A 27,500-nucleotide genomic window follows, 5' to 3' on the forward strand; every position below is an offset into this window, starting at 1 on the left:
CAAGACTGACTGCACAGTCACAGCTCTGTGTACCCAAGCTCTGGGTAGTGTGGCACACATGACACAGCATGTACAGCAGGACTGGGACCTGGACGATGTCCTAAAGACTGAGTAAGAAGGCCATCAGGAGCCAAGTGGCATAAGGGAGGGAATGTTGCAGGAGGCCTGGGGACGGTGTCAGGATGAGAGTGGTTTCCTCACGCTAAGGAGGTGGTCTGAATGTCCTCTAACCTCTCTCTGCTTCTACTCCCTCCTGCTTCCACGTGGCTGGCTCTACAGCTGTGCGCCCCTGCTTCTTCCTGCAGGGCCTCCTCCAGACGGTACCATACCAGCTTTTAACCTGCTTGGGCCTCCTTGCCTCCACCCCACTGGAGGAAGTGGGCTCCCACTGTGGGAGTCTAGTTCTCAGGCCTTACAGAGATGCTATCACCACAGTGCTCCGAGGGAAGGTGGAGCCTAGCCCACAGCTAGCTGATGGTTTCTTTGGTGATTGTCAAAGAATGAGTGGTGTGTGGGAAGATTGTCCCGCTCCTCATTTGGCAAAGCTTAGAGGCTAATACTTCCTGTTGCTAAACCCCAACCTTTTGGCCGTGTCCCACAGTAGGTTGGGCATCAGAATATGCCAAACAAAGCTTGGCCCTTAAAATAGGCCACCCTACTGCATAGCCACCTGCAGCTCATGGCTGGTGTCACGGTGCCACCGGGCTTCTGTGGTGGTTGCACAGGCTTGCTGGGGGCACCTCCTTGAGCTATGTGGTGGCATAGCTCTCATGCAGGTGGCATAGAGGCAGCTCTGACTGTCACTCTTTCTTAGGACCATGTCACCTCCTGTGTGGGCTAGGACTAGCTAGCTGGCTTCTACCTATGTCCTGGGTGGTTTCAGGGTAGTTACAAAGCCACCATTGTTCCTACACAGATGCTCCCTCAAGTGACCCTTGGAAGAACAATTAGAAACTTAGTGGTAAAAACCATGGTGCTGACAGCAATGGCGGCCATAATTACAGTCACACCACTTACTAATGCTGTCTGGTGACCAGCTACTTCTCCTGTTCGTCTTCTTGCTGATTCTCAGAGTGACTTTGTTCAGCGTGTTGTTATTCCTGTCTTATGAGGACACTGAGTCACTGCTGCTGAGTAACCTGCCCAGGCCCACACGGCTAGGAAGTAACAGGGATGGCATTAGAGTTCAGGGCTATCTGCTCCGGGACCTGAGGTCCTTATTTACCATGGTTCTGGTGTGTGGTTTGGGGTGCTAGCGGACCACAGGGCAGGGGTGGTTGGAGTCGCTGTGAGATTTGAATGTAGGCAGGAGGAAACTGGCCTTTTTCTGTTCCTGTGGCTCTTGTCATTTGTACTAGTAAAGTCTGTGACAACAGCGTTACTTCTGAAACAAGACTGATGGAGAGTAAGTCAGGTGATTGCGATGCTTGTTAAAGCGCAGCCTGTTCTGTAACATTCAAAGACCTCCGTGTGGGGATGGCTGTTACGCGCAACTCACAGTGATGGTAAGAGACAATTTCTAGTACAACCTGTATGTTCGTTTATCTGAGGTCTCCCCAGGTGGCAGTGAAGTTTCTTGACCTAATAAACTTATAAAACGCATGGAGTCAAAAGTCTTAAGAAAAGGGCATTTTACTCTAAGTGGCCTAGTAGTGCTCGTGAGTATTTACCGACGCAGGCAGACACTTTTCTGGTTGTGTGGCGCAGACGGCTCAGCTCTTGTGCTAGTGGCTGTCTGGAGAGTAACCTCTGTTACTAAGGATAGCACATGAAGCGAAGCTGAGTGACAGAAGGAAGGATTGATGGCCTTTCTCGTCTTGTGGATGGTAGTAGAGCTTGTGCTCAACCCCCCCTCCCCCCCCCCCCCGAAGCCACCATGCTATGAGTTCATGTGAAACCTGAGATCACGCTTCTCTCTACTGCCTTATGTGCCATGCTCCCAACATAGCTCTTGGTGATTCCTGCCTGGCTCTTTTTGGAAGCCCTGAGCAGGCCAGTATCACCCTATGCCTCATACATCCCTGTCTGTGCGGGTAATGGAGCTCCTCTGGAGCATGATGATGCACGGTGTCATATAAGGACAGTGGCCACACAGCATGCGTCTCATTTGCCATTGCTCTGTTGTTCTTCCTGGCTCTGTTTCTTGTGGAATACAGATGTGGCTATAGGGTTGGGGGTTAGAGGATTGTCTGGGTGGAAACCAGGGTGTGTCTCAGGCTGGGGAGGGGGCAGGAGTTCCAGGGTTGGGGGAGTGACTGAGAGACTGAAATAGATGGGCCAGGATGGGGCAGGAGGGTGTGCATGCGTTGTCAGCATGAATGCATTCTATGAGCACACATGTGTGCTGAAGACGGGAACACATAAGTAGCTTCGGTGGTGTTCTGGAGCCCGTGTGGTGGAGGACCGCATTGCCCTTGTGCAAGGATGTGTTCATTCTGATCCTGGACAGGATGGTGCCCAGATGAGGCTACTCCTGCACCCTCATTTTTACTCCCTGTTTGTCCACCTCAAGCGCTGTCCCCCATTCCAGTGTCTCTCAATGCATGCCATTGCTTTTTGCCTGTCTATTTGTTCTTATTCCACTGCCTTGGCCTTCCCCAACCCTGTGCTCTTTTTTCACTTGCTGTCTTCTGCAGACGGAGGACACAGACTTGCCTTACCCACCACCTCCAAAGGGAGGCCAACATCTTCTCATGGTTTCCCCAGAAAAATCAAGCCATCTCTCCAGCGAACTGCCATTCGAGGTGATCCTGGCTGCGGGACAGGGGCCGCCAGCCTGGTCTTCCCATTTGTCTCAGACTAGCTCAGCTGCTCTCACTTCCCTTCTTCTGTTCCTAGATCCTGGCTTGGGGCGCTGCGGAACATGAAGAGCTATCAGATGGCCAGCATCTCTTCCCCCAGCCTCGTGGTGGAGTGTGGTGGGCAGACAGTACAATCCTGTGTCATCAGAAACCTTGAGAACCCCAACTTTGATGTCTGTACTCTGTTCATGGAAGTGGTGAGCCTTACCTCCTTGTGATTCCCTTCCAGAGTCCTGAGGGGTAGAGTGACCTAAGATCCGCACCCCTGGGGTTCAGCTCAGCTCCCAGAAGGGCCCGGTGTGTGTGTGTGTGGAAGGGGGAGTCATATCATCTCCACACTCCACTATCCTATGAATACAGAAATTACTCTCTGCCTCACTGAAGGCTTTGTCCTGTGTGTGTAGCACACACTCGCCCTTTTGCCCGATTCTGGGTCAGCAACGCCTCAGGAGCCAGGAGCCTTGCGTCTCTTTTAGGGACGGCTTTCATGGGCTGCCTCCTCCCTGGGACCTCACAGGCTGACCTTCTAGCCTCCTTCCCAGGTTTTCCTGCCTGGTTCTGTCTTAGCTTGAGCCCTGCAGGGAAACTTTAACCTCAGTCCCCAGCTCCCCAGTTCTGTTCTGTAGCCTTCCATCCCCAGCCACTGGGCCCTCAGCTGTCAGCTCCATCTCAGCTTTCCAGTTTCCTTTTCCTCAGCCCAAACCCCCGGGCCCTGGCCTCCAACCCCCCAGCTTTCCTTGCTCCCCTAGTTCTCAGCTTTCAGTTTCTAAACCTCCAGACACCCGGCCCCTGAGCCTTGTAGCCCGTGGGCTTTCAACATCAATCCCCTGGTCCAAGCCCATTGCCTTTCCAGCTTTTGATACTGCAGTCCTTGATTCTCCAGCCCGTAAGCTCCCAGGCCCTGCCCCTGAGTCTTGAGTTCTTGTCTCCATTTCCCCAGCCTCTGATCCCTTAAGGTTCATCCCCACATCCTCAGTGCCCAGCCCCTTAGTTCTTACCTTTGTCTCCCAGTTCACAGCCATGGCTCCCAACCCTTTCCAGACAGCTACCAGATTTTCAGTCCCAGCCTCTCTTTCCTCAGCCCTGGCTCTCCTAGTCTGTAGCCTCAACTCTCAGGGTCCCAACACCTGACTACCCAACTCCCATCCCCCATAGCCCTCAAATCTGACCCCACCCACATTGTGGTCTCAGTCCACAACCCCTCCCCTTTTCCTCACTGGTCTCCTAGCTTCTGACCTCTCAGCCCCCAGTCCCTCATCCTGGCCCCAAGTTCTCGGCCCCAGTCCCTGTCCCCCACTACTCCCAGTCATCTGCCATTGGCCCTTGACTCCCAATCCCTGGCCTCCCAGTTTTCAGAACTCTAGTCCTTAGCCCCACCCTCCTGCCTTAAGCCCTGAACTCTGAGTCTCCCACTCCTTATCTCTCTAGTCCTTATGCAGCCCTCTCCAGCTCCCTGGGCTGCTGGGGCCCAGTGGCCGGTGTAAGTCAAGTCTGAGAAAAGGAAAATGGTTTGCGAGATGAAAGCACGCTAGAAATTCCAGGCCCAGTGGCTGTCAACAGGAGCCTTCTCTTGGCACAGCCAAGACGCCACTGAAGGAGTGCATATAAATTATTTCAAGTTGTGTTCAAAGTGCTTTTAGGGTTGGGGGGAGAAGAATCTAGGTCTGCAAGCCAACTTCTGAGTATCCACTTGGGGGGGACTGTCTGTAAGAAATGTTGAGTTGCAGCCCAACTTCATCCTCTCCTCCCCCCCCCCACCCCCCACCCCCCAGCCCAGGGCAGTGCAGGTTCAGAGAAAATAGACTTGCTCAGACTTCAGGCTGCCTGGGTGTGTTTAGAGGTAAAGCTATGGGAAGCCTTCACACACAGCCGCTGAGGGCAGACAGAAAGGTGTGTGGCCTCTGTCCCCCTGGCCAGCACCTGGGCAACTGGCCACCATTTGGATTATGGGCTCTTGTGGACTCTCTGGTCCTTGGTCCTGCCCATGAGAATTCTTCCTTACTCCTTCCCCTGAGATTTTCCAGAAATGAGCTGGGGCTGTGTTTAGAGCTCCCCTCTTCTCCATTCCCCAGATGTTACCCAGAGAGGACCTCTACTGTCCCCCTATTGTGGTCAAGGTCATTGATAATCGCCAGTTTGGCCGCCGGCCAGTGGTGGGTCAGTGCACCATTCGCTCCCTGGAGAACTTCCTGTGTGACCCGTACTCAGCAGAGAGTCCATCCCCACAGGGTGGCCCAGGTAAGGAGCTGGAAGTAGCGTTTGCCCCGACGGCCCAAAGGTAGGGGTCATCCCTTCTTCAGGTGGGTACATCTGGACTAAGTGACCTCTTACTTGTGGGTAGGAAGCATGACTCAAAATAGGAGGAAGAAGTAGAGGGGAAGGGGACAGGTGGGGAATGTGGGAAGAGAAACACCTCTGCCTCTGAGGTGAGATTGTGGGGTCTGGTGACAGTCCTCCAGCTGAGTCCCTCATAGGTGTGGACTTGCTCTCCCTGCAGATGATGTGAGCTTACTCAGCCCCGGAGAAGACGTACTTATTGACATCGATGACAAGGAGCCTCTCATTCCTGTCCAGGTAGGATAAATGAGATGGCAGCTCCCTTCTGCCCCACGCCCAGCAAGCTACCTGGTATTCCTCATCTCCTCTAGCTCGCCCCTACTCTTCACTGTGATACAGCCATTATACTCACCCCTCTATACCCTGATGGCTGGGTGCTGGTTGATGGAAGGACAAAGGTGGGAACTTCCATTGTGACGGGGGAAGGGTTGTATAGTCCTTAGGGTAAGATCTAAACTTTTTTTCTGAAAGCATGTGGGAAAAATGGAACATCTATCTTGTGGCTGCATTGAAGGCTTTCTGCCTGAGATCCCTCAGTGAGAAGGAAGTTGGAAGGGACTGTCTCTTCTTTGAGGGAAGATTAGTCCCTGATCTCATGCTTGGCAGTGCCTTGGAGGTAGCTTAGAGCGAGCATCTTGCGTTTAGGACTATAGTATATCTTTCTTATCCCCCACCTCTAGGACCAAGAAGGGAGAATTTGGGGGAGGGGCAGGTAGTCAGTCATCCTTTTGCTGGGCACTCTGCCACTTAGGGCCTGCTGGTGACCATGTGACATACCAAGACAAGTGTCAGGAAGCCTATGACATATTTTACCGAAGGGAGCATTGTTCCTGTCTTGAGCTGTGGATGTTCTTTGTCCCATCCAGTACTTGCCTCAAGAGAGTTGAAGAAGCCCCACTGTGAAGACTGGCTTTGAACTTGTTCAGGATGTCACCTTCCACTGTGACTGTACATGCAGACACACACACCTAATGCCGTGTGTGCTTGTAGAGCTTCAGGCTCCCTGAGCAGAGCCTCCCAGCCTGTATGATGGTACCCTATCCTCAGATTGCAGTGGATAGATAAGAGGTGGAAGGTTGGATAGATGGTTGGAGGGATGGATGGGGAGACAGGTGACCTTCAGGGAGGCTCTGTGCCCTTTAAGCCACCGATTCAATCTTAGCCTTGTACATGAGAGCAAAGCTGAGTACTTAATGGCCTCAAGACCCCAGAGCTTAGCTCTGAAGCTTTCCATGGAGATACTGAGTACCGTTTCCTGCCTCTTTCCCATCTTCCTGCTACTTCTAGGGTTTGCTCCTGGAGACATGCTACTGTGGAGGCAGGAAGTCTTGCTCTGTGTTTTCACAGATGCTGAGAATGAGCCAGAAGCCCCAATCTCTACCTCTATGCCTCTAACACTCATCAGGTCTCTGCCTGCATTCTGTCTGCCGAGACAATCTTTGTGTCTGTTTTCCTGCTCAGTCCATTATTTGAGACTCAACTTATTATTGGTCACCACTTCTCTGGCAGGATTTTGGCTACAGCATCAGCTCTCAGCTCTTGCATGTCTCTCTGGGTCTCAGTATCCTCTCTGGACTGAATGCAGGACAACAACCAGGTGCCTTCCTTTTTATGTCCCCAATGTCCAGCACAGGACCTGATTTGGAGGAGGTATTCAGTGAGAATCTGTCTAGATGCCCAGTGGGTGGATGAATGAATGGATGCATAGATGGATCGCTAGCTAGATAAATAGATGGATAAGTAGGTAGGTGGATAGAGGTAGACAGATGGGTAGATAAATTAAGGGATGGATGAGTCAATGGGAGGATAAATGGGTGGATAGGTAGGTGGATGATGAATGAGCAGGTGGGTAGGCAGATGGGTTGATAGGTGAGTGGATGAGTGGATAAAAATATGGATGGATGGATGAATAGATTGATGAGTGGATAAATGAATAGTAAGTTGATGGGTGGGTAGGTGTATGGATGGACAGGTAGAAGGATTGGTAAACAGATGGCTGGCTGGATAGATAGGCAGGTAGATGGATAGATGTGTGAACAGATGGGTGGATAGGTGTGTGTATGTATGTATGTATGTATGTATGTATGTATGTATGTATGTATGCTGTATGTATGTATAGACAGAAAACTTGTCCATTGTCTGCATGAATCTGAGGAAGAATGTCTCCTAGCAGGGAAACCTGAGTGAAGATTCGAGATGGCTCTACAATAATGTCAGTACAAGTTTGTGTTTTGCTTTCCTTGTTGATGGGTATTTGTAGCTAAGTGAGTCCCACCCCCTGGCTCCCATTTCCTGTCCCTGTCATAGGCCTGTCTAAGCTGCAGCTATGTGCAGGGATTCCTAACAAGATTGCTGCTCTCTGTGCCACCTTCAGTGTCCACAGGCTTAGATAAGGTGGGACTGTTTTAGTCCTGTTGGCTATAAGCACAGCCAGAGAGAGAGAGTGAAGAGGCCAAATCTAGACAGCCTCATGGCTCTGACATAAGCAGACCAGGGCTGGGGCTGGGCAAGAGCCAGATCTAGGCCCGTGCTCTGTGTGAGTCCATGGATACTCTGAAGCAGTGGACAAGAAGTGGTTGGCCAGGAGCTAGGTTCCTAGAGATGTAACACATAGGCAAGGCTGGCCTTGCCTAGGTTGGGAGGTGGCAGGAAAAAGGTGGTGGTGGTGGAGGAAGAGGAGGAAGAGGGGGAGGGGGAGGGGGAGGGGGAGGAAAAGGGTAGGGAGAGGAAAAAGAGGAGGAAGAGGAACTAGCTTGCTTTGATAGAAGAGGCCTAGGCCCTGTTCTTACTGAACATATCATCTAGAAGAAACATACCATCTGGGGGAGATGATATGTGTGTTTACATAGCAAGGTTGTATGTAGATGTGTGTGCGTGCGTATGTGTGTGTGTACAAGTGGTGTATGTATGGGGATATATGTCTGAGGTGTGTATGTGTTTGTGTATATTCTATGCAGATCTTAGATTGGTAGCTGGGGGTGTGGTATGTACACACACGTGTATGGTAAGATGATATGTGTATATGTGTATGCATTAAAGAGGTACATATGTGGTAAGGCTTTGCATGTATGTGTGTGTGTGCATGTGCATGTGATGAAGTAGCATGTATGTGGTAAGGTTGGTATGTGTGTGGTAAAGTGTATGCATATGTGAGGTGAGATGAGGAAGTATGTGCATATACGTGGTAAGGTTGGTATGTGGGTTGTGAAGTGGTGTATGCATGTGGCAAGGTGCTGTGTGTGTATGTGGTCTGGTAGTATGTATGTTTCTTGTAGGTGTGTGTTGATAGGTCAGTGGTAGGTATGTGTGTGTGCGTGGTGAGGTGTGTGCATGTGGTAAGGTGCTATATATGTGTATTACTGAGGAGACACCTGGAAGGTGGCATAGAGGAGCCGTGAGAAGGTGGTGAGGACTTTCTCTTCCATGGTGGGCTGGGGTGTGGGCAGCTCTCAGGCTCAGGCTAATTTGGAGCTCGCTGCTCCACTTATAGTCTTCAGGCTGCCGTGAAGGTGGAAACATAGTCCCAGAATTGGAGCAGCAAATTATGGCCACAGCCCCAGGGGAACGTGTAATTTCTGCAGCTGCACAGGGCTTTGGCGCTATGTTTAGCCACATGTGTTCCTTTTGCTCTGGTGACCTGCCCGTCCCCCTCTCACCTTCTCTAAAAAGGAACAATTTCAAAATAATACCAAGGCCTCTGAAAGGTCAGAGCAAGAAGGGGGAGGGACAGGGCCATCTTTGGCCATCTGGGGTCTGCTGGTGGCATGTACTAGTCTATTCTGGAAGGTTCTACTGTACCTAGTATTGGCCAGCAGCCCTGGCTGGTGGCTGGTTGCCTTTTAATCTGCCTGCCTTCCTAGACTTGGGCTCTGGAGATCCTCAGAAATGCTTCCTCTACAGAAGGAAAAGAGAGTCTAAAGCCCACTCCAGGTCTCCACAGGGCCTCTCCTACACTTCCGCCCTAAGCCTTTCTTCCTGTATAGAAAGGGATTCTGGTCTGAGATTCACCTTTTTCAGGGTCTTCTTGGAGCCTCTGGATCACTGAAGAGGGAGGTCGGTGCTGGTAGCTGTGGGGCCCCAGTACTCCCTGGCTTCTCCAGCCCAGCTCCCACTTCCCCCATGGCAGGGCCTGTTTTCTAATCTCTCTCTCTCTCTCCCTCTCTCTCACCTGCTGTTTCCTTTTTCCTCTACCCCTCTGTCCCTCTGTCCAGCTTTACCCACCTGCTGTTCTGATCTTCATCTACCTAAGCCCTACCCTCTCATTGCCATGGCTTCAAAGTATGTCCGAGACGCTCCTATAAGATAATTACAGTTCTTGAGATGCCAAGTGGAGATTTATGGTGGGGAGCCATTTCTAGGACAGGCAGCAAGGCTGTACTATGGGACTCCATCAGCTTCCTTCATGTAGGTCTGGGGTGGTCTCCTGCTTCTGGGAGATGGAATCTGAGAGCTTCGCCCTTCTTTGGCTACCCTGCCCAGCAGGTATGGGTATGTTAGTGACAGGAGGGAGGATGGTGGGGGTTGGAAATGTCTCCGGAGCAGGCAGATTTGTGAAAGGCAGAAAGGATTGGCTGAGTCGGTGGTACCTTCGAGTGTGGCAGCAAAGGCTGTAAAATAAAATAGCAGCAGGAGACCAACCAGGCTGGCAAGGCCTCCCTCACATTCAAACTCTGACTCACCACTCACTGTTGCTCTGGGTCATTGGGATTCAGGGAGGTTGTGGAACTGTCCAAGGTCACATAAATGGTTGGGCCATGGAGCCAGGCATGTCCAACTGGAGATAGCATACTCTTCCCACAGCTTGTGCAGAGGGTGCCTGGAGGGAGGGAGGGAGGGAGTGAAGGAGAACCCTACTCCCTCAGAACTGGCCAACCCTTCCCTCTCACAGGCCCTCAAATCTCACCCTGGAATCCTGTCGCTAACTGGCATGTTTAATTTGTAGCTTGCAGACGGGCTGTCAAGCTTGGGCCCCACTAACCTGATGCCTTCTCCATCCAGTCCTCATGTATGTATTGTTCACTATTTGTTGGTTCGATTTTCTTTGTGTGTCTGGGAATAAGAATGAGGGAGGGAGGAGAGGAGTCCTTCCTGATCCTGGTCTGCTCGTGGAGGGGTGGGAGGAAGCTCTGGGGTGCAAACCTAGAAATCTCTGACTCTGCTTAGTCTTCTGCCCTCCTGAACCATTCTTCAGTCCTGGTTACCTATGTGGGCTGGAGTTCGGTGTGGCTGTCAGGGCCAGAGGAGGCAGACAGGCCCCTAGCTTCAACTCTGCCCTCTGGGACCTGGGCCTAGGAAAGCTCTTCAAATGGCCGTGGGCTAGTCTTACCTGTTCCTCTCACAACGTGTGATGTGGCTGAGGACTCCCGGTGGTCCTGGTATATCTGAGTCCAGATGATTGGGACAATGTCAGCACTGTGGTACCTAGTAGGGCTACTGTCTTTCTGTCTGCTAATCTACAAGGTTCAGGCTTCTCTCTGAATTACCTTTTGTGAAAATACAGAAAACAGAGCTATCAGCATCTCCATTCAGTGCTAAAACTGTTTAGATGCGTCCATGTTATTTTATGTACTTGTTTATCCTTTGGGGTTTACAATGTTGGAATCGTTGTTCTTTCTTATAATGTGCATTAAAAAGCTTAAAGATGCAATGTGAATGCTCTCCCACTATTTTTAGAAGTATGGCTGAATGTAGCATGGAACATCTCAAAGTACTATATACTAATTATTGGACACTTGATTTATTAATTCCCGGTGTTGTCCCCTTTTACATCGCTAGGCTTAGTTTACTGTCCAGTCATTTAATTTATTCCTAGGTGTTTTGTAGCCTTTGTTATTATTATCAATAAAGTACTTCTTTTTATGATTATAATTCTTACCAGAAAATGCCACTTCTCCCCTCCCCTCCCCTTTCCTCTCCTTCTCTCCCCTCCCTCTCCTCTCCCCTCTCCTCTCCCCTCCTCTCCCTCTCCTTCCCCGCCTCTCCTTCTCTCCCCTCCTCTCCCTCTCCTCCCCTCCCCTCCCCTCTCTCCCTCCCTCCCTTTTCCTCTCCTCCTCTTCCTCTCCTCTCCCCTCCTCTTCCTCTCCTCTCCTCCCCTTTTCTCTCCTCCTCTCCCTTTCCCCTCCCCTCCTCTCCTCTCCTTCTTCTCCTCTCCTCTCCTCTCCTCTCCTCTCCTCTCCTCTCCTCTCCTCTCCTCTCCTCTCCTCTCCTCTCCTCTCCTCTCCTCTCCTCCCCTCCCCTCCCCTCCCCTCCCCTCCCCTCCCCTCCCCTCCCCTCCCCTCCCCTCCCCTCCCCTCCCTGCCTCTCCTCCCTGGGTCCTCTACTCTTCTCTCCTTTGTCCTCTGTTTCTCTCCCCTTCTCTCTCTTCTGTGCCAGGAATCAATCAGGCCTTGTGCATGCAAGTGCTGTACCACTGAGCTACACCTCTAGCCCAGGAAACAGTACTTTTACATACATACCCATTGCAACTGTTTCATTATTAAGCCCCCTCCTTAACCCTTATTGATTTAAGAAAATTTCCACATGGATAAGACTGTTCAAACAAGCATGGCTTTGTTCCTCAGCACTCACATACAAACCCAGGCACAGCCATGTGGGCCTATAACCTGTGTGGAGGGTGTGGTAAGCAGAGACAGCAGGATCCCTGGGGCTGGCTGGTGACCATCTGAGCTCCAGCTTCAGTGAGAGATCCTGTGTCAAGGTACAGAGTGGTAGAGCAGGACACTTGATGTCTTTCCTCAGCCTCCACATGAGCACATGGCTTGGATACCTGCACAGACATGTGTGTATAACCTGCCCCCGCCCACACAAAGGAATAGTAGGTATAAGAGTTCAGTCTTATCAGTGTCATTTGGCATCTATCAAGATGATACTTTACATTATTTTGGATAATATAAAGCATAACCACCCCATATTCCTGGGATAAATCCAGCTCTCTCAGTCTGTCAAGGGTCCATAGTTTACTAAGGCTGAAGCCCTCTTCTCTAACACAAACCGGCGGTCAGCTGGCTGATGGAGAGGGTGGGTTAGACTGGATCATTGACACTCCTCACACTGGACACTGATGTGCAGGTTCCCCACTACTGTGCATGCCCATCTCCCAGTCTTGTGACACAAGCCAAGCTCCCTTTGGATCTGGATGTGCCAAATGGAGGCTTTCTCTCTTTTCAGTTAAAACCACAGCCAGCATGCACTACCTATGAATTTTAGCCTTTTGTTTATTAATGTTTGAGAAGAACGGGATGGTGTGACATCTGATTGTAGAGGCCTTTGGGAATTTAAGATCTGACTGCCATCTTTATGTCACTTTGTGTGCACTTTAAAAAAAAAAGCTGAAGGCATTAAATTAAAATTTTATACTTTTTGTCATATTTATGTTATTACATTATTAGCGTAGCTGGTACTGAGAGGTTGGAAGCAGACACATTTGACTGCGGTCATAGACACAGCTTGCTTGTCAGGAGCTGCTGAGGGTGCGCAAGCTTCAGGTCTTCGGCTGGCACTGGAGTTTGTCTATCTGGGCCGAGGGGACATTTGGAAAGAGAAACTCTATCATATCATTTGAGTTAGACCTGCTGATACTTATTTAGAGATTTTGCATGTTACTTTGTGCTGTCTTGGCTAGGCTTTGATGCAAGAGTTATACCAGCTTCCAGTGTGTCCTCCACACCCGCCGCTACTGCTTCTGCCGATGACCAGTCCTCACGGCATGAACATTGACTTTCTTTTTAATCCCTACGTTCACACCACAGTGTGTGTGTGTGTGTGTGTGTGTGTGTGTGTGTGTGTGTGTGTGTGCTAGATCTGCATATGAAGGAGAGCATGTAGTTTTGTTTTTTTTTTGAGGTTGCTTGGTATTATATTTTTTCAGTTCTGTCCACTTTCCTGCAAATGTTATGATTTTTGTTTTTCTTTAGAGCTGAATAAAACTCTCCAGTGCAGATGTACTACACTTTCATTATCAGTTCATCCACCAATGCACATCTAGGCTGGCTCTGTTTCTTGTTCTTTAGAGGTACATTTTCCAGTTAGTTGTGATTTGTGTGTAAAAAAATCAGTACTCACTTATGCTGGTCTGATTTTCAAAACCTTTCCTAAGACTCTCATTCATCCTACGATTCAAGTTTTAGGCAGTCACATAACTTGTGACTAATCAATTCTGCTTCTTCTTCTTTTTTTTTTTTTTTGTCTTTTTTTTTTTTTAATCTTTATTGTTTTCTTTCTTGCCTGAGTGTACTGGGTAGGTCTACAGTTGGATGCCTTATGTGATTCATTTTTAAAAGTATTATTTCTGTTCCTATTTTTTAAAAAATGAATATTTTTGGCTCATCAAGGAGTATGGAACTTATAAGTTGAACACTGACTTGATTGTTATCATTTGTTATCGGAATGCTGTTTCATTGAAGACTTTTCATGTATCCCATGAAATGGTCATGTGACATTTCATGGTCATGTGACTTTTCATGGTCATGTGACTCTTCTCCTTTGGTCTGTTAATGTGACTCACTTTCACTTACTTTCCTTTTCTTTAGTTCAGAAACAGCCTTGTATGTTTCAAACAAACCAACATGGTCAAGACATTTTTTCCCCTGCATTGTCAGATTCCATTTGCAGACATTTAGTTTAGTTCTGTCTTTCTTTTCTTCCTTCCTCTCTCTCTATCTCTCTCTTCTTTCTTTCTTTCTCTCTCTCTCTTTCTTTCTTTCTTTCTTTCTTTCTTTCTTTCTTTCTTTCTTTCTTTCTTTCTTTTGTTAGTTCTTTCTTTCTCTTTTTCTTACATAGCCCAGGCTGTAACCCTTACATATCCTGGAACTTACAGAGATCTGCCTGCTTCTTCCTCCTGAGTTCTAGGACTTAAGGCATATGCTCTGCCCCAAGATTTCTTTTTGCACTAGTTTTGGGGAATGATAACAGTTTGAAACATCTCCTTTTATGTCCTCCAGGTCTTAGTGTCTAAGTAATAGTCAATGTATAAAGCCTGGGTGACAGTAAGCTTTCTCCATCTTCTAAGACAGAATAAACCTGGCATCATCATTTGCTTGTGTTTGACAAACTCACTTGTAAAGCTGTCTAGACCTGGTGTTCTTCTTGGAATATTTTAAATTGCTGTTGTAATTTTAAGAATCTTTATAGGACCTCTGAGATTTTCTCCTTCTAGGCGAGTCACTTTTGGTGATTTATATTTTATAGGAATGTATCCATTCCCTCTGCAAATATTGGCATAGCATTCTTTTTGCAATATCTTCTTAATTTTTCTAGTTAATTTTTCCTCCTCCCTTTTGCTGTGTCTCCTTCATTTTCAGGATTTTATTATTCTAGTCAGACTTTGTCAGATTGTTTTCATCATTTTTCAAGCAGTTTCCCAGTTGATCTTCTGTTTTGCTCCCTTATTTTGTAGCTGATTAGTTTATATTATTATTATTATTATTATTATTATTATTATTATTATTATTATTATTATTTTCTTCCTCCCATTTGAGGGTGTTTATTATATTTTTAACCTCTATGTAAACATTGAAGGCTATAAAATTCTCTGTTAAGAATTGTGTTATGCTTCCCACAGGACTTGGCAAGTAGTATTTTTGCCATTTTTCTGTTCTGAGTATTTTCTTATTTCTGTTATTTCATTTTGACACCTGAGTTGTCTAAAAATACTTTGGAAGTTCCTAAATTATATTTTAAGTTATCTTTCCATTGTTTTTGTTTATACTGACTTAGCTTAGCTGTCCTATGGTCCAGAGTCTGTGTGTAATAATACTTAAAAATGACCTTCATGGCCCAGAAAAAGTCCATTTTTATAACTGTCTGTGGAAACCTAAAGAATGTGTATTCTTCAAATGGGTTTTACAGGCTACAGACCCACTTAGAACACTTTGTTAATGTAATATTCAAACTTGGATTAGTTTTGTTTTATTTTTAAATTCACTTTCTCTCTCTCTCTTTCTGTGTGTGTGTGCACATGTGTGTGTATGTGTGTCTGTGTCTGTGTATGTTTGTGTGTGGATATGTGCACACAACTGCAGATGCCTGTGGAGGCCAGCAGAGGGCGTCTTATTTCCAAAAGCTGTAGTTACAGGGAATTGTGAGCCACCTGAACTTAATTTAACTAGGACCACAAGAGCAGTTTGTGCCCTTTGTTTTTTTTTTTCTTTCTACACAAGGTATCCTATACACAGTACACAGGGCTATAGGCCTGGCTGGCCTGGGCTAAGAAGACCAGGTTGGCTTCAAGCTCACAGTTTGTATCTCTGCTTCCTAAAAGCTGGGATTAAAGGTTTGTATCACCATACCCCTTGGATTCTCTGATTTTGAAAAATGCATCATCCTGTCATTTTAAAAAAACCCTGATTATTTGGATTGTTTGCCATCGTACTTTGTATTTCTGTTGACTTTATCCTCTCTCTCTCTCTCTCTCTCTCTCTCTCTCTCTCTCTCCATCTCTTTCCTCCATTTATCCCTCTCTCCCCTGATATTGAGGACTGAATTCAGAACCTTGAGCATGACAAACCGGCACTCTACCAATGAGTGACCTCTCCAGGACGCACGCACGCACTCACTCCTCCTCTCTCTTTCTCTCTCTCCCCCTCAATATATAAGAATCTTCCTTCCTTTCATGTCTCCTCTCACTTGCCCTTGTAAAGCTGTGAGTCACCTTTATTCCTTTAGCGACTGATGTAGAGTTCTTTCTATCTGTTGCTTGGGACAGGCTCTCTAGGTGACCCAGGCTGGCCCTAGCTTGAGGTCTTCCTGTCACCGTCTCCTGAATAAAGGGACTACAAGTTTGCGCCACACCCACCTTACATTAATCATAGCCTGCATCTCTGATGTAACAAAGTCTAAACGTAGTTCACATGTGCAGCTTCTCTAGAGTCTGATAATGAGCTTAGAGGGTCTCTTAGGAGTTTCACGGCTTTGTTGGGTATTTTAGTTCCATCTTGTAACTGTATTTAAGCCTACTGTTATTTTTATTGAGCAATTAGCTTTCTCGTAGCTAAGTTCACATTTACCATCCCTCTGCTTGGCAGCCCCCACCCTCCTATTTTACTTTTTCTTTAAGTAGAATCTGTTGAAACTCTTATATTAGGCTTTTCCACTTCTTAATTGTCTGAAGATGCTTTTATGTTATCCCGTTTTGAGGACTCCATTTCACCGACGGTGGTATTTCTGTTAACATCGTCTCTGGTGTCAGCTGCGACCCTGTCATTCTAACTCTGAAGACTTTTCCATCCTCACTGGTTTGGGTAGTTCTCAGTTGTCATCTCTTCAAAAGTTATTTTTATTCTCCCCAACATTCCCTCTGGAGCTCTGAGGGGACACACCATGGACCATCTCCACCCTCCGTGCTAACTAGATTTGCATGTTACATTTGGCACTTTATTTGTGGCTTCTGCATTCACAGGTATAAATAACACAGGTTGAAAATATTTAAAGAGTGATTGTGCCCATGCAAACACACGCAGGCATTTCCTCACTCAATGCAGTTTAATAATTGTTTATGTGATATCTGCTTCACACGAGCATCACAAGTAATCTAGAGGTGGCTGGAAGTATGCAAGGGGATATGTGTAGGTTTTATGCAAGTTATGCATGATCATAGATAAGGGCCTAAGTTTCTTCAGTTTATGGCCACCCAGGGTCCTGCAGAAATTGACCTTACTCTGTTAATTTCTTCTTTTTTAAAGTTCTTAAAAAGTACTTATGTATGTGCATGCGTGTGTATCTGTATGCATGCAAGTGTGCACACAGGCCAGAAGAGTGGGCACTAGAGTTAAAGGCAGTGGCGAGCCATCTCCTGTGGGTGCTGGGAACCAAACTTTGGTCCTCTGGAAGAGCAGCAGGCACTCTTAACTGCTGAACATCTCTTCAGCCTTGGGAATACATTTTTTTTTTGTTTTGTTTTGTTTTGTTTGTTTGTTTTTTGAGACAGGGTTTCTCTGTATATCCCTGGCTGTCCTGAAACTCACTCTGTAGACCAGGCTGGCCTCGAACTCAGAAATTCGCCTGCCTCTGCCTCCCAAGTGCTGGGATTAAAGGCGTGTGCCACCACTGCTGGGCGGGAATACATTTTAAAAAAACGACTTATTGTATTTTTAAAATATATGTTCCTTTGTGGGTTATGTGCATGGAAGTGCAGGCACCTAAAACGGCCAGAGGGATTGGATCCCCCCGGTTTGGAAGGTCCGGATTATTGTGCTGGAAACTGAACTGGGGTCCTCTGTTAAGAACAGTGTCAGTTTCTAACCACTGAGCCATCTTCCCAGCACCAAAGTTTGTTTCTTGATGTTATCCTTATGCTGATTTCTGAAGACGTGTCCTCTATTTACTTAATGTTACTCGTTTCTGATCTGATTTTTAACCCAGTTTACTAAATTTGTCATTCAAGGCTTACATTTTTTATTTTTGGATATTCTTTCTTTTTCAGTCTGTTTAGTTTTGAAGGTCTCTGTCTTTTGTTTCCTGGAGAGTCCTTTGGTTCACATGTTGTTTCTGACACTTCTGCTCTCTGTTCTCACGGGTCTGCTTCTGCAGTTGCTCGGTCCTCACTGGCGCTGGCTTGTGGCGTCTGTTCCTCATGTGTTCACTATTTTTTGATTGTGAACTCATGCTCTTTGGAACTTTATCTGAGAATTCTTTGAGGCCTGGATGGAAGTCACATTCTTCCAGAGACGATGTGTGTTTACTTTTACCAGAAGTCTGGAGACACTACAAACCCAGATTCACTTAAAACTAAATGTTCAGCCATGGCTTTTGGGGGTCCCATAGCCAGTGTGCATTTGGCTCCCCACGTCTCCAGATTTTTCCTTTCTTGTTCACTGTGGAAGACTTCCCTTACGTCCTCACCATCTCCAGAGTGAACCAAGGTTTAAAAGATGTCTGTTGGTGTGATATACTTGCCGGGAAAATTTTGCTGGTTGTCTAGTTTGTCCTTTAGTTGGAAATTGAAATCTGTTTCAATTTTAAGTCTGACAGCCCTGTTTTCCATCAAGCAGGTTATATCTCCTTCAGGACCCGGCGCTCTGATTTCCTGTCTGTGGCATCTTCTCCAATCTTCCTACGAACATGAACAAAGCCATTGGTTTTCTTCTGGTTTAGCCTCAGCTCTTTGGCTGGGGAAACATTTTTTCCCCCCTCAGATTGTTTCCTTCTTTTGACCCCCCAAGGCCATCTTCCTTCTATTTGCTTAGCCTTACAGGGGGGTGTTCTTGCTTGTTAAGCCCTGGAAGACAGAACCTAAGGAAAGTTCTGCCTGTGAATGCACAGGCCCTTTTAAAAAAAGCCTTCTCAGATCAAAGAAAGATGGAGATGGTTTAGAGTTGCTAGACTTTTACTCTGCCAGTTGGGAATCTAACAGACTGGGAGAAATGAGGAGGAACCCAGAACCACAAGCACCTACCATAGGCTTTTCTGTGAGCTGAAGACTACTGTGTTCACCATGGCAGCCAGCAGCAGCTAGTGAAGTCAGAGCCACAGGTCCTAGCTAATGTACTCCAGTGGAAGAGTTTCCTAAGCAAAGCAGGATTGACCTTTTACACTAGGCCATATGGGCAGGGATATTGCTTGGGGAAACTTCCTCCAGTGTTGGTTGAATAGACTCTAAAGTTTGTGGTGTTCAAGCATCTACATGAGAAATGCCAGCTTGCATTTGCAGAGAGAACAATGGCTTTTGGATCAGAAGACTGTGAACATTGGTCTAGCTCATGGCTCTCCTCCAGGCTCAGCAAGTAGAGAGGTAACTTGTGCTTAGGAATAGGCGAGAAGTTAGATGGTAGCTGACCAAGAATGACAGCATCTCTCTTCACCAATGGGGACAGCGTTATTGCTTGGAGCCTCGCTTCCCTGATGATGCGTGTATAAACAAGATCGGTACTCATGCCAACTTCTTTCCCCACTCTTTCAGGATAGCTCACTTGCTTCTCTCATTTTCTGTCCCCGCATTCTTCTCACTTAGCAATAAGTCCTCTGTGAGAGGACATTCTTTCCTATTGAGGTGATTTTTGCCTCTCCTTGTCCTGACCTAGCACTCATTTACACCAAGGTCACTTTCTCCAGGGACAGCCTGAATTTCCTCTATTCCAAGTGTGGAGAGAATGCCTTATTGTGCTTCAGGAGTCTCGGCAGCAATTTATCCCGACTTTGAAGTAGATGTTTTTTGACCAAAGCAATCAGTTACAGGGCGTCGCTCACAAACAAGGAGCATTTCCAGAGGCTGTTTGTCTCGGAGTTACAAGCTACAAGGCCACGCCTCTGACATTGAGAGCCAACTTTAAGTGTGTGTGTGTGTGTGTGTGTGTGCGCACGCGCGCGCATACTCACATACACGTGTGTGCATACGCACGTGTCATATGGAGGCCATAGGTCCATGACAGACATTTTCTCCATCATTTTTTTTTTTTTTTTTTGGGACAGAGTCTCTCACTGAACCTTGTATGGCCAGCCAGCAAGCCCCAGAGATCCTTCTGTCTCCACTAGCACTAGGATTAGGGGCTCACTGTTATGCCCATCTTCTTACATGGCTCTAGGGATTGGACTCAGACCTTCATGCTTGTAAGACAAGCATTTACTGATTGGCCATCTCCACAGCCCCTACATTCATAGTTTTATTCCTATATCTAACATTCATTATTCATACCTTATTCCTATATCTATCAGCTTGGGAAGATAGACGTGGGTTTCCTAAGGACATGCACTCACAGTATTAGGGATGCAGACCACTACAGACATTTGAAAGTTGCAGAATCTCCTGCCATTAACCATTATCCCCTTTGTCCATGGTCCAGATGCAGCCTGCTCTCCTTACTCGCATGAATTCTGTTTAGGTGTTTGATGCCTATCCTTGGTGCCATTTGGGTCTTCCTTGTGACTCATTTTCTCATTTTCTCTGAGCAAATACAAATCACCCATCAAATGACAAGTGAAGGCATGGGTGGGGTGGGGGTGAGGGGAGGGAAGTCGAAGCCACAATCTGTTAGCTATTTGGAGTAATTGGTTATTTGCTGTGTGTGCGGGTTGGGAAGCCCAGCACATACTTTACGGTCTCTCCTGTTACGGGGGCTGGAGTCACCCACCGATATTGGATCCTGGTTGCCGGAGCCCTTGGCTCGGGGCGCCTTTCCCCTGCTTGGCATTCCTGTGGTCTCCTCGGGGGTGCACCCCTCCTCCCTCTGTGCACACTGCAGGGGGGACAGCCTGGGGTGAAACGTCTGGCAGACTCCAGGCCCCCATCAGGGAGGAGGCGGCCCTAGCTCCTTCCAGCCAGCCCTCACTGTGCTAGCACCCTCCTCCCCAAAGGGGTATTTCCCCTGGCATGAGGGACCTACTTGCCTTCAATAGGAATGGGACCTACTTGCCCTTCTTAGAGGGATATCTGCATCTTACCCTGACAACCAACTGTCCAGAAAGTGTACACCAGTATTTAGTATATTGCCATCTTAGCCTTCTTGGTCCTGCAAATGGCCAACTCCCTAGCCTGGGCACTTGGAAATTATGCAGTCCTCTGTGCTGAATACAAGGTACCTTTGGGGGCTCTTGGTGAAGCTCCATCCCTCACCTCTTGTCTTTTACACATCTCTACAGGAGTCGAGGCACAGGAAATCAGAAGCAAGTAACACGTTCGATTTGAAAAGTTAACGTGATTTTGCCTATGAAACACACACGGTAACTAGAAAGTGGGTTGACTTTGGCACAGAGCGAGCTCCCCCCAAATCCCTTTTAAATTGAATTTAAGATGGCTAATATTAGTGTCTGTAGTTTGACGGATGCTTCTGCAGTCCTGGGAAGGCCTTCAAAAAATAGTTTTTCTCTTAAGTAGCTTGCTGGAACTCTTGTTAAGCAAAACTCTACCCATAAGCAGAACGAAGGTTAGGTAAGCTCCCACGTCCCCCAGGCCCTGCTGGAACCATCGCAGATTCCAAATTAGAGATGTTGCTTTGCTTTCTTCATAGGATTGAAGACTCATCTGGAATCTTCTTTCTCTCAGCCCACTGAATAGATTCCATTCTCTCAGGCTTTCTGCATGATACCCTCAGGGAGCCAAGTTGTAGGCCAAACACCCAATTTAGTCTTCTGAGTCTAGAAATGGCTAACTGCCCAGTTCCCTCAGCTCCCTCACTTGTGTGTCCAGAAACCTCGGTTTCCTCAGGCCTTTCATGCGTGTGGCCAGAAACCCGGATCCCTCACTCATGTGGCTGAAAGCCTGGTACCCTCAGGTTTCTCATCCATGTGGCCAGCAGCCTTGATTCCCTCCAGCCCCTCACCTATGTGGCCGGAAGCCTGAGTCCCCATGAAGGTCCCTCATCCATGTGGGGCACATGTCTCAAACTAAAAATAAGCTAAAGTGTGTGTGTGTGTGTGTGTCTGTCTGTCTGTCTCTCTCTCTCTCTCTCTGTCTGTCTCTCTTTTCTGTCTCTCTGTCTCTCTGTCTCTCTGTCTCTCTCTGTGTGTGTGTCTGTCTGTCTGTCTCTCTCTCTGTGTCTGTCTGTCTGTCTCTCTTTCTCTGTCTCTCTGTCTCTCTGTCTCTGTCTCTCTGTCTCTGTCTCTCTGTCTCTGTCTCTCTGTGTGTGTGTGTGTCTAGTGAGTCTGGGTTCTCTACCGAGTCAAACTTATGTGCTTAACAAGTCCAGTTCCCTGTAATCATCTCATATGGATATGGTCGGAAATCCTGGTTTCACCAGAGGCTCCCTGCTCATGTGAACCATGTATGTAAGAGACTGACAGATGGCCAGGCCCTGTCTTTGCTGAAGCTCATGTGTACATATTTACTGGGCCTTGAAAAACAATTCAGCACTTGAGCTAAAGACTTTTCTTCTCCCACCCTCTCCTGATTCAGCTTAAAGGCAGGGTGCATGGTGTAGGAACCTTTCTGAGACAAGAAGGCAACTCTCCAGGAAATGTCAAGAAGAGGCTAGAAGCCCAGCCTTTTACTTCATACTTGCTGTGAGTGTGTAGAGTCCTTTTGGGTCATTGGTAGCCAAATGTGAGCCTTTGTCTCTGTGGTTTAGGTGTATTGAGTGATTTAGTGTGCACAGGGAGAGGTAGGTTTGAAGTCATATCTAGGCTGTCAGCCTAAGGACATTAATGTTACATGTGGGTTTGTGCTTGTGTGTCAGGAACAGATTTTCTTTGTTTTGTTTTTTTTTTTTTTAGATGTCAGAAAATTAATTGACACCCTGTCGTCATTTGAGCTATGAAGATGTCACACCCGAGTTAGCAAAATTGGGTATCAACACTGAGGGTGTTGACACTGTCAACAGTAACGGTTACCATGGTAACCAACACCAGGCTCAGAATATTTCTCAGACATCAACACAGAACCTCACAATTCCCTGTTGTCTGGTTGACTGGAAACCATTTCTCTGAGAGAGGAATAGCTTTCTGTGTAGTCTGGGATGTTCACTTAAGCTCATCAACAGTAGCCCATTGCTTCACTTAGAAGAGGGCAGGCGCTTCTACATAGTGACCTCCAGCTTAACTTTATAACCTTGGTGGTGAATGAGCTTTGACTCAAGTGGATTTCCTGAGGGAGAGAAGCTCTGTCCATGAGCTGCAGTGGGAGGCACACGCCTGTCATTCCAACCTCTTGGGAGCTTGAGATCTCAGCATTGATAGTTCCAGAGTAGCCTGGGCAACTTAGTGGGGGGGGGGGTTCGGTGCTAGAGCACTTGGCATGTGCAAGGCTCTGGGTGCCACCCCCAGTATCAGGGCTTCTGCCCTGACCCCCAGATCCCACTTCCTGACCATACAGGAAGAGTTAGGGTTTTCACTGACACTTTTGCTTTCCATGGTCGTGAAAGGCGTCAGGCGCTGAGGTGATGGTGGGGAGTACATGTTTGGACCATGCCATGCTGACTCAGGGCTTGGAGGATTAGAGTGCTTGTTAGTCTGACTTAGTTGCTTGGTTCTGTTTGCTCAACAACTGAAGGTTGACTATTGGTTGAGATCCAAGAGACTTCTGTCTATGCCTTGCTCAGACTGACTTTTCTGGATGGTGGAAAGATTAATGGCCTTGAACTCTGGGCATAGGACAACACAGAGGCCATGGCTAGACTTCTGGTTCAAGCGTCAGATGATGCTTTAGAAACCAAATGATACTGGTTACTCTTTGCCTTTCTTCCTCCTCTTTGCTGTGGTCTTGTTAGTGCTTAGCTGTTACCAGATGACAAGGACACACTTGCATTGGAAGCCATGGGACTAGTTCTCTCCCTTTGGGGAAGGGGCATTTCTGTCAGTGTTGGAGACTCAGCTGCTGGGGGTGTGAAGGGGACATCTGGCTGAGACTTACAAGGCTCACCTTAAGGATGCGCTAACTTATTCTGCAACTTCCTTGGCAGGTAAAGGGAGAAGTGGGCTTAGGATGACTCCAACAGAAGCCAGGCTGGGGTAATGGCAGGAATGATATTTTCAAGCCATATCCATGAATGTGTGTTAAAAATATCACTTTATTTTCTGTAAGTCAACTTAATCCCCCTTTTGAGCTCTCATTTTTTCCTAATGGCAGAAAATCCCTGGTAATCTTAGGCATTTTAGGTTTAAACTTAGTCACTTTAGGCTTACTATTCCCCTCCACACCCTAGAGTGGGGGGTAGTGGCTAAATTCTGGTTTGGACTTCCTTAAGGTTGTTATTTCTCCTGGGAGGGAGGCCTGTTTCCCAGTATAAGTCCACCCTGGCATCTCTGGGTTCTTACTTTGGGACACATGGATCAGACTGTGTTTGCTGACATCCACTCTTAGTCCCCACAATCTGGTCAGGTCTCAGTCTCTGTCTGTCTGTGTCTGTCTGTCTGTCTCTCTCCTTTCTTTTTCCCTCCCACCCGTTCTCCCTCCTCTCCTAACCTGCAGGCTTAGCTGTGGAGTGTGTGAGACTTTAATGTCCCATGCCATGTCCGAGGTCTACAGGAAGTGCCAAGGACTCTTTCTTTTATTATATCCATGCAGCTTCCTGTCCAGTGCCCTGACACAGATGTGCCCTCTGGAGACATCTGTCTAGCTACGTATTGCCCAATCCTGTAGTTCGTGGAGGATGAATCCAGGAGAGAGTAAGGGTGTCTTGTCTGAAACTACCACACCTCTCTGGTTCTTGCTTCTGTGCTCCCCTCCATGCATGCCCATCTTTTTATTTGATGGAGGGGAGCTGGACCGACAAAATGCTTCCTTACACCTACTTTTACTACTGTTTTCTGAGATAGGTTTCATAGATCCCAGGTTGGCTTCAAAGTCGCTGTGGAACTGAGGACAATCTTGGGCCCCTGATCCTCCTTCCTTGGGCTCCCAACTGCTGGCATTACATGTGTGCAGCAGCATGCCGGCTTTGTTCAGTGCTGGGGAGCAAACCTAAACCTTCATGCAGAACTAGACAAGCACTATATGAGCTGAGCCACATCCCCAGACCCTTAAATGAATAACTCAGCACCACATTATCTGCTCTTGGGTACTGGAAACCAAAGATTGTCACTTGTTTTCACCCATTCATATACCTGTCAAATATTTGCTGAGATACAAGCTATGACCAGGACCTGATCTAAGAATTGAGACTGACCATGTGATCACAGGTTATGGGACTCTTCCCTCATGGAGAAGGCACCCAACAATAAAGACCTAAGTGAGGTCTTGCTGATGTCTGATGGGGATCACTGCTGTGTAGACAAAGGGTTGAGGGCGTAGTTGTTGCTGGGAGGCAGCTGTAGTTTGCGACAGAGAGGACAGAAGAGAAAGGGTGTGGAGTGCATCGGAGGCTTGAAGGGGAAGGAAGCAGTCATGGATCCATGTTGCAGAACACAGTCCTTGGAGCAGAATAGATGCCGTCTTCATCAGATCGGCTCTACCTGCCTGCCAGAGAGCATCAGGTGTGGGGCTGTTGACTCTTGATATTTTCTCACTGAATAGGGGCTAAGGAGGAGCCACTGGGCCCCCACCTAAGTCCTGCTGCTCCTCTCAGCCATGTGGATGGCATTCTGTCCTAATCACACAGTTCTTGGCAGTCTTGGGAGGTACTAGTATATACTTTGCTGAAGTTTAACTAAAAGGCCCGTGTGGCCACTAGGAAGCCACCATCCACACTGGGTGAAGACTTTATAGTGAAGCTGCTTTGAGGTCACCCATACTTCTGGATATGGAATAACCTCCCACTCATGCCCTGTAAGTAATCCCAGGAACCTCACTGACTCCCCAGGGTGAACTTTGGTGGAAACACACTTTGGCTTGTAGTTGGGGTCTTCTTGGCTTGTAGTTGGGGTCTTCTGAGGAGGTGGTAGGCATGCTGATTCCTCCTCTCAGGGCGATAGAAGTTCTTCAAGAGAAAGATAAGAGAGTGCTAGAAAAGCCTGGGGCCAAGAAGACTAGTATGGCCAGAAGAGGATGAACTGGCAAGAGGGCAGAAGATGAGAGCAAGCTGTAGGAGTTAGGTGTGTGCAGCAAGCACCTATAGCCACTGAGCCACCTGTCAGGCCACACGCCACCTAATTCTTTCTTGCTTAGAACAAGTCCTTGTGATTTCTACTTTTGGCTTTAGTGTAAGCTTCTAAGCTGTGGTTGGTCAGTTGTCTCCCTTTTCTAACAGTTTTGTTGAGATGTCTGGTCAACACAAGCCCTTATTTAAAGTGTACAGTTTGGTGACTCCCCAGTCTCTTACCCCTGTGTATTAAAAGAGTTATATCGTCATCCCCACAGTCCATTTCAAAATATTTTGCTCACTGTAGGAAAGACACCAGCTTTCTGAAGCCTCCAACCATCCCTGGCTTTGGCAGTCTGCTTTGGGTTTCATTTTACGCAAATGCAATCTTGCAGTAAGTGGTCTTTGGTCATTAGCTTCTTTTGCTTAGTGCATTTTCAGGGTTCAATCCAGACTGCAGCATGCATCAATTTTTTATTTCTTTTTGTTACCATGCATTGTATGGATAACATTTTTCAGAAGATAAACCTTTGGGTCATGCCCACCTGGCAGCCATTATGAAAAAGTCTACTCTGAGCTTTCAAGTCTGTTTTTATATCATTTCCATTTCTCTAGGATGTGTCCCAGGAGCAGAATGGGGTTATGTGGAATGCACTGCTTGCCACTTTTTGGGATGGCCAGGATGTTCCACAGTGTCTGCCATGTTTTATGTTCCTGCCAGCTTCTCCTATCCCACTGGCACTGTATTACCATGTGTCTACTGTGTCTCTAAGGACAGCCACCCCAGTGTGTTATCTATTTCTCATTGTGGTTTTGGTTTGCATTTCCCTGATGACAGAGTAGACAGTGGCCATGTTTTAATTTCTGATTGGCTGCTGTGTGTTTTCCCTGGAGGAATGTGATCTTAAGACCATTGCCTACTTCTAAAGCTTTATTTTATTGTTTTATTTATGTATCTCTGTGTAAGCTTGTGTGCACCATCTACATGTAAGAGTCTTAGGAGATCAGAAGGCACCGGATTCATTCCCTGGAACTGAAGTCATAGGTTCTGAGGGACCATGTGAGTGTTTGGGTATAGACTTGAGTTCTCTATAGGAGTTGTATGAATTTTTTTCCCCTGAGACAGAGTATCCCTGGTTTTTCTGGAACTCATTCTGTAGACCAGGCTGGCCTCTAACTCAGTCTCCCAAGTGCTGGGATTAAAGGCATGTAACACTTCTGCTTGGCTGTAGTCTGAATTTTTTAACTGTTGAGCTCTCTTTGCCCACTTTGGTATTAAAAAAATTCATTGAGATGTGTGGGTTTTCTACAAATTCTAGATACAGGTTCTTATCAGATGTATGATTTGCAAATATTTTTCTCCCATGCTGCCTGGTGTTCTCTTCCTGTTCTTGGTACTGTCTTTTGCCTGCTAGTATTCTTCATGTAAGTTGAAAACAGTGTTTTGTGGAGGCTTGGTGAGATATCTCAGTGGGTAAGGCACTTGCTGCATAGTCCTGGGGAACTGAATTTGATTCCTGTAACCTATGTAGGTAGAGGAGGAAGGAGAGAACCAACTTAACAATGTCGCCTTGAAATCTATTGCACGCATCCTTCCCACTCTCTGCTTCTCAATCACACACTAATAAACAAACATTTAAAAATCTCTCAAAACCAATTTTCAAAAAGTTATGCAAGGAATACTTCTAAACAACAACAACAACAAAATCAAAATTCTTTCTGTGGTTCACAAAAGCACATAAGAAAGAAACAAAAATACTTATAGTCTGTTCATTCAGAAGCAATAACTGAATATTTTGTGTTTAGTCTTTATACTAAAACAAGGTCATATAATTCATGTTTTATTGCATATTATTTTAGAAAGATTTATTTATTTATTCGTGTGTATGTTTGCCTGTATGTATGCATGTACACCACATGTTTGTAGTACCCGAGGAGGCCAGAAGAGGGCGGCAGATAACCTTGAAGTAGTATTATAAAT

At 47.0% G+C, this 27,500-nt stretch overlaps 1 protein-coding gene across 16 annotated transcripts in view; it reads left to right on the forward strand.

The window, feature by feature from the left end:
* The window catches only part of Dysf (dysferlin), a 201,572-nt gene that overhangs the window by 140,806 nt on the left and 33,266 nt on the right, over positions 1 to 27,500 (forward strand). For 8 of the 16 annotated variants that reach the window (XM_034511381.2, XM_076939996.1, XM_034511378.2 and 5 more), the window contains 3 exons: positions 4,874 to 5,039; positions 5,299 to 5,375; positions 10,081 to 10,143. In XM_034511381.2, coding sequence (XP_034367272.1) covers positions 4,874 to 5,039; positions 5,299 to 5,375; positions 10,081 to 10,143 — 306 coding nt within the window. The remainder of the gene's footprint in view (positions 1 to 4,873; positions 5,040 to 5,298; positions 5,376 to 10,080; positions 10,144 to 27,500) is intronic. The other 8 variants (XM_034511380.2, XM_034511379.2, XM_076940001.1 and 5 more) reach the window with 1 other exon arrangement.

Source organism: Arvicanthis niloticus, chromosome 9, assembly GCF_011762505.2.
Source record: "Arvicanthis niloticus isolate mArvNil1 chromosome 9, mArvNil1.pat.X, whole genome shotgun sequence".
NCBI classification, from domain to species: Eukaryota; Metazoa; Chordata; class Mammalia; order Rodentia; family Muridae; genus Arvicanthis; species Arvicanthis niloticus.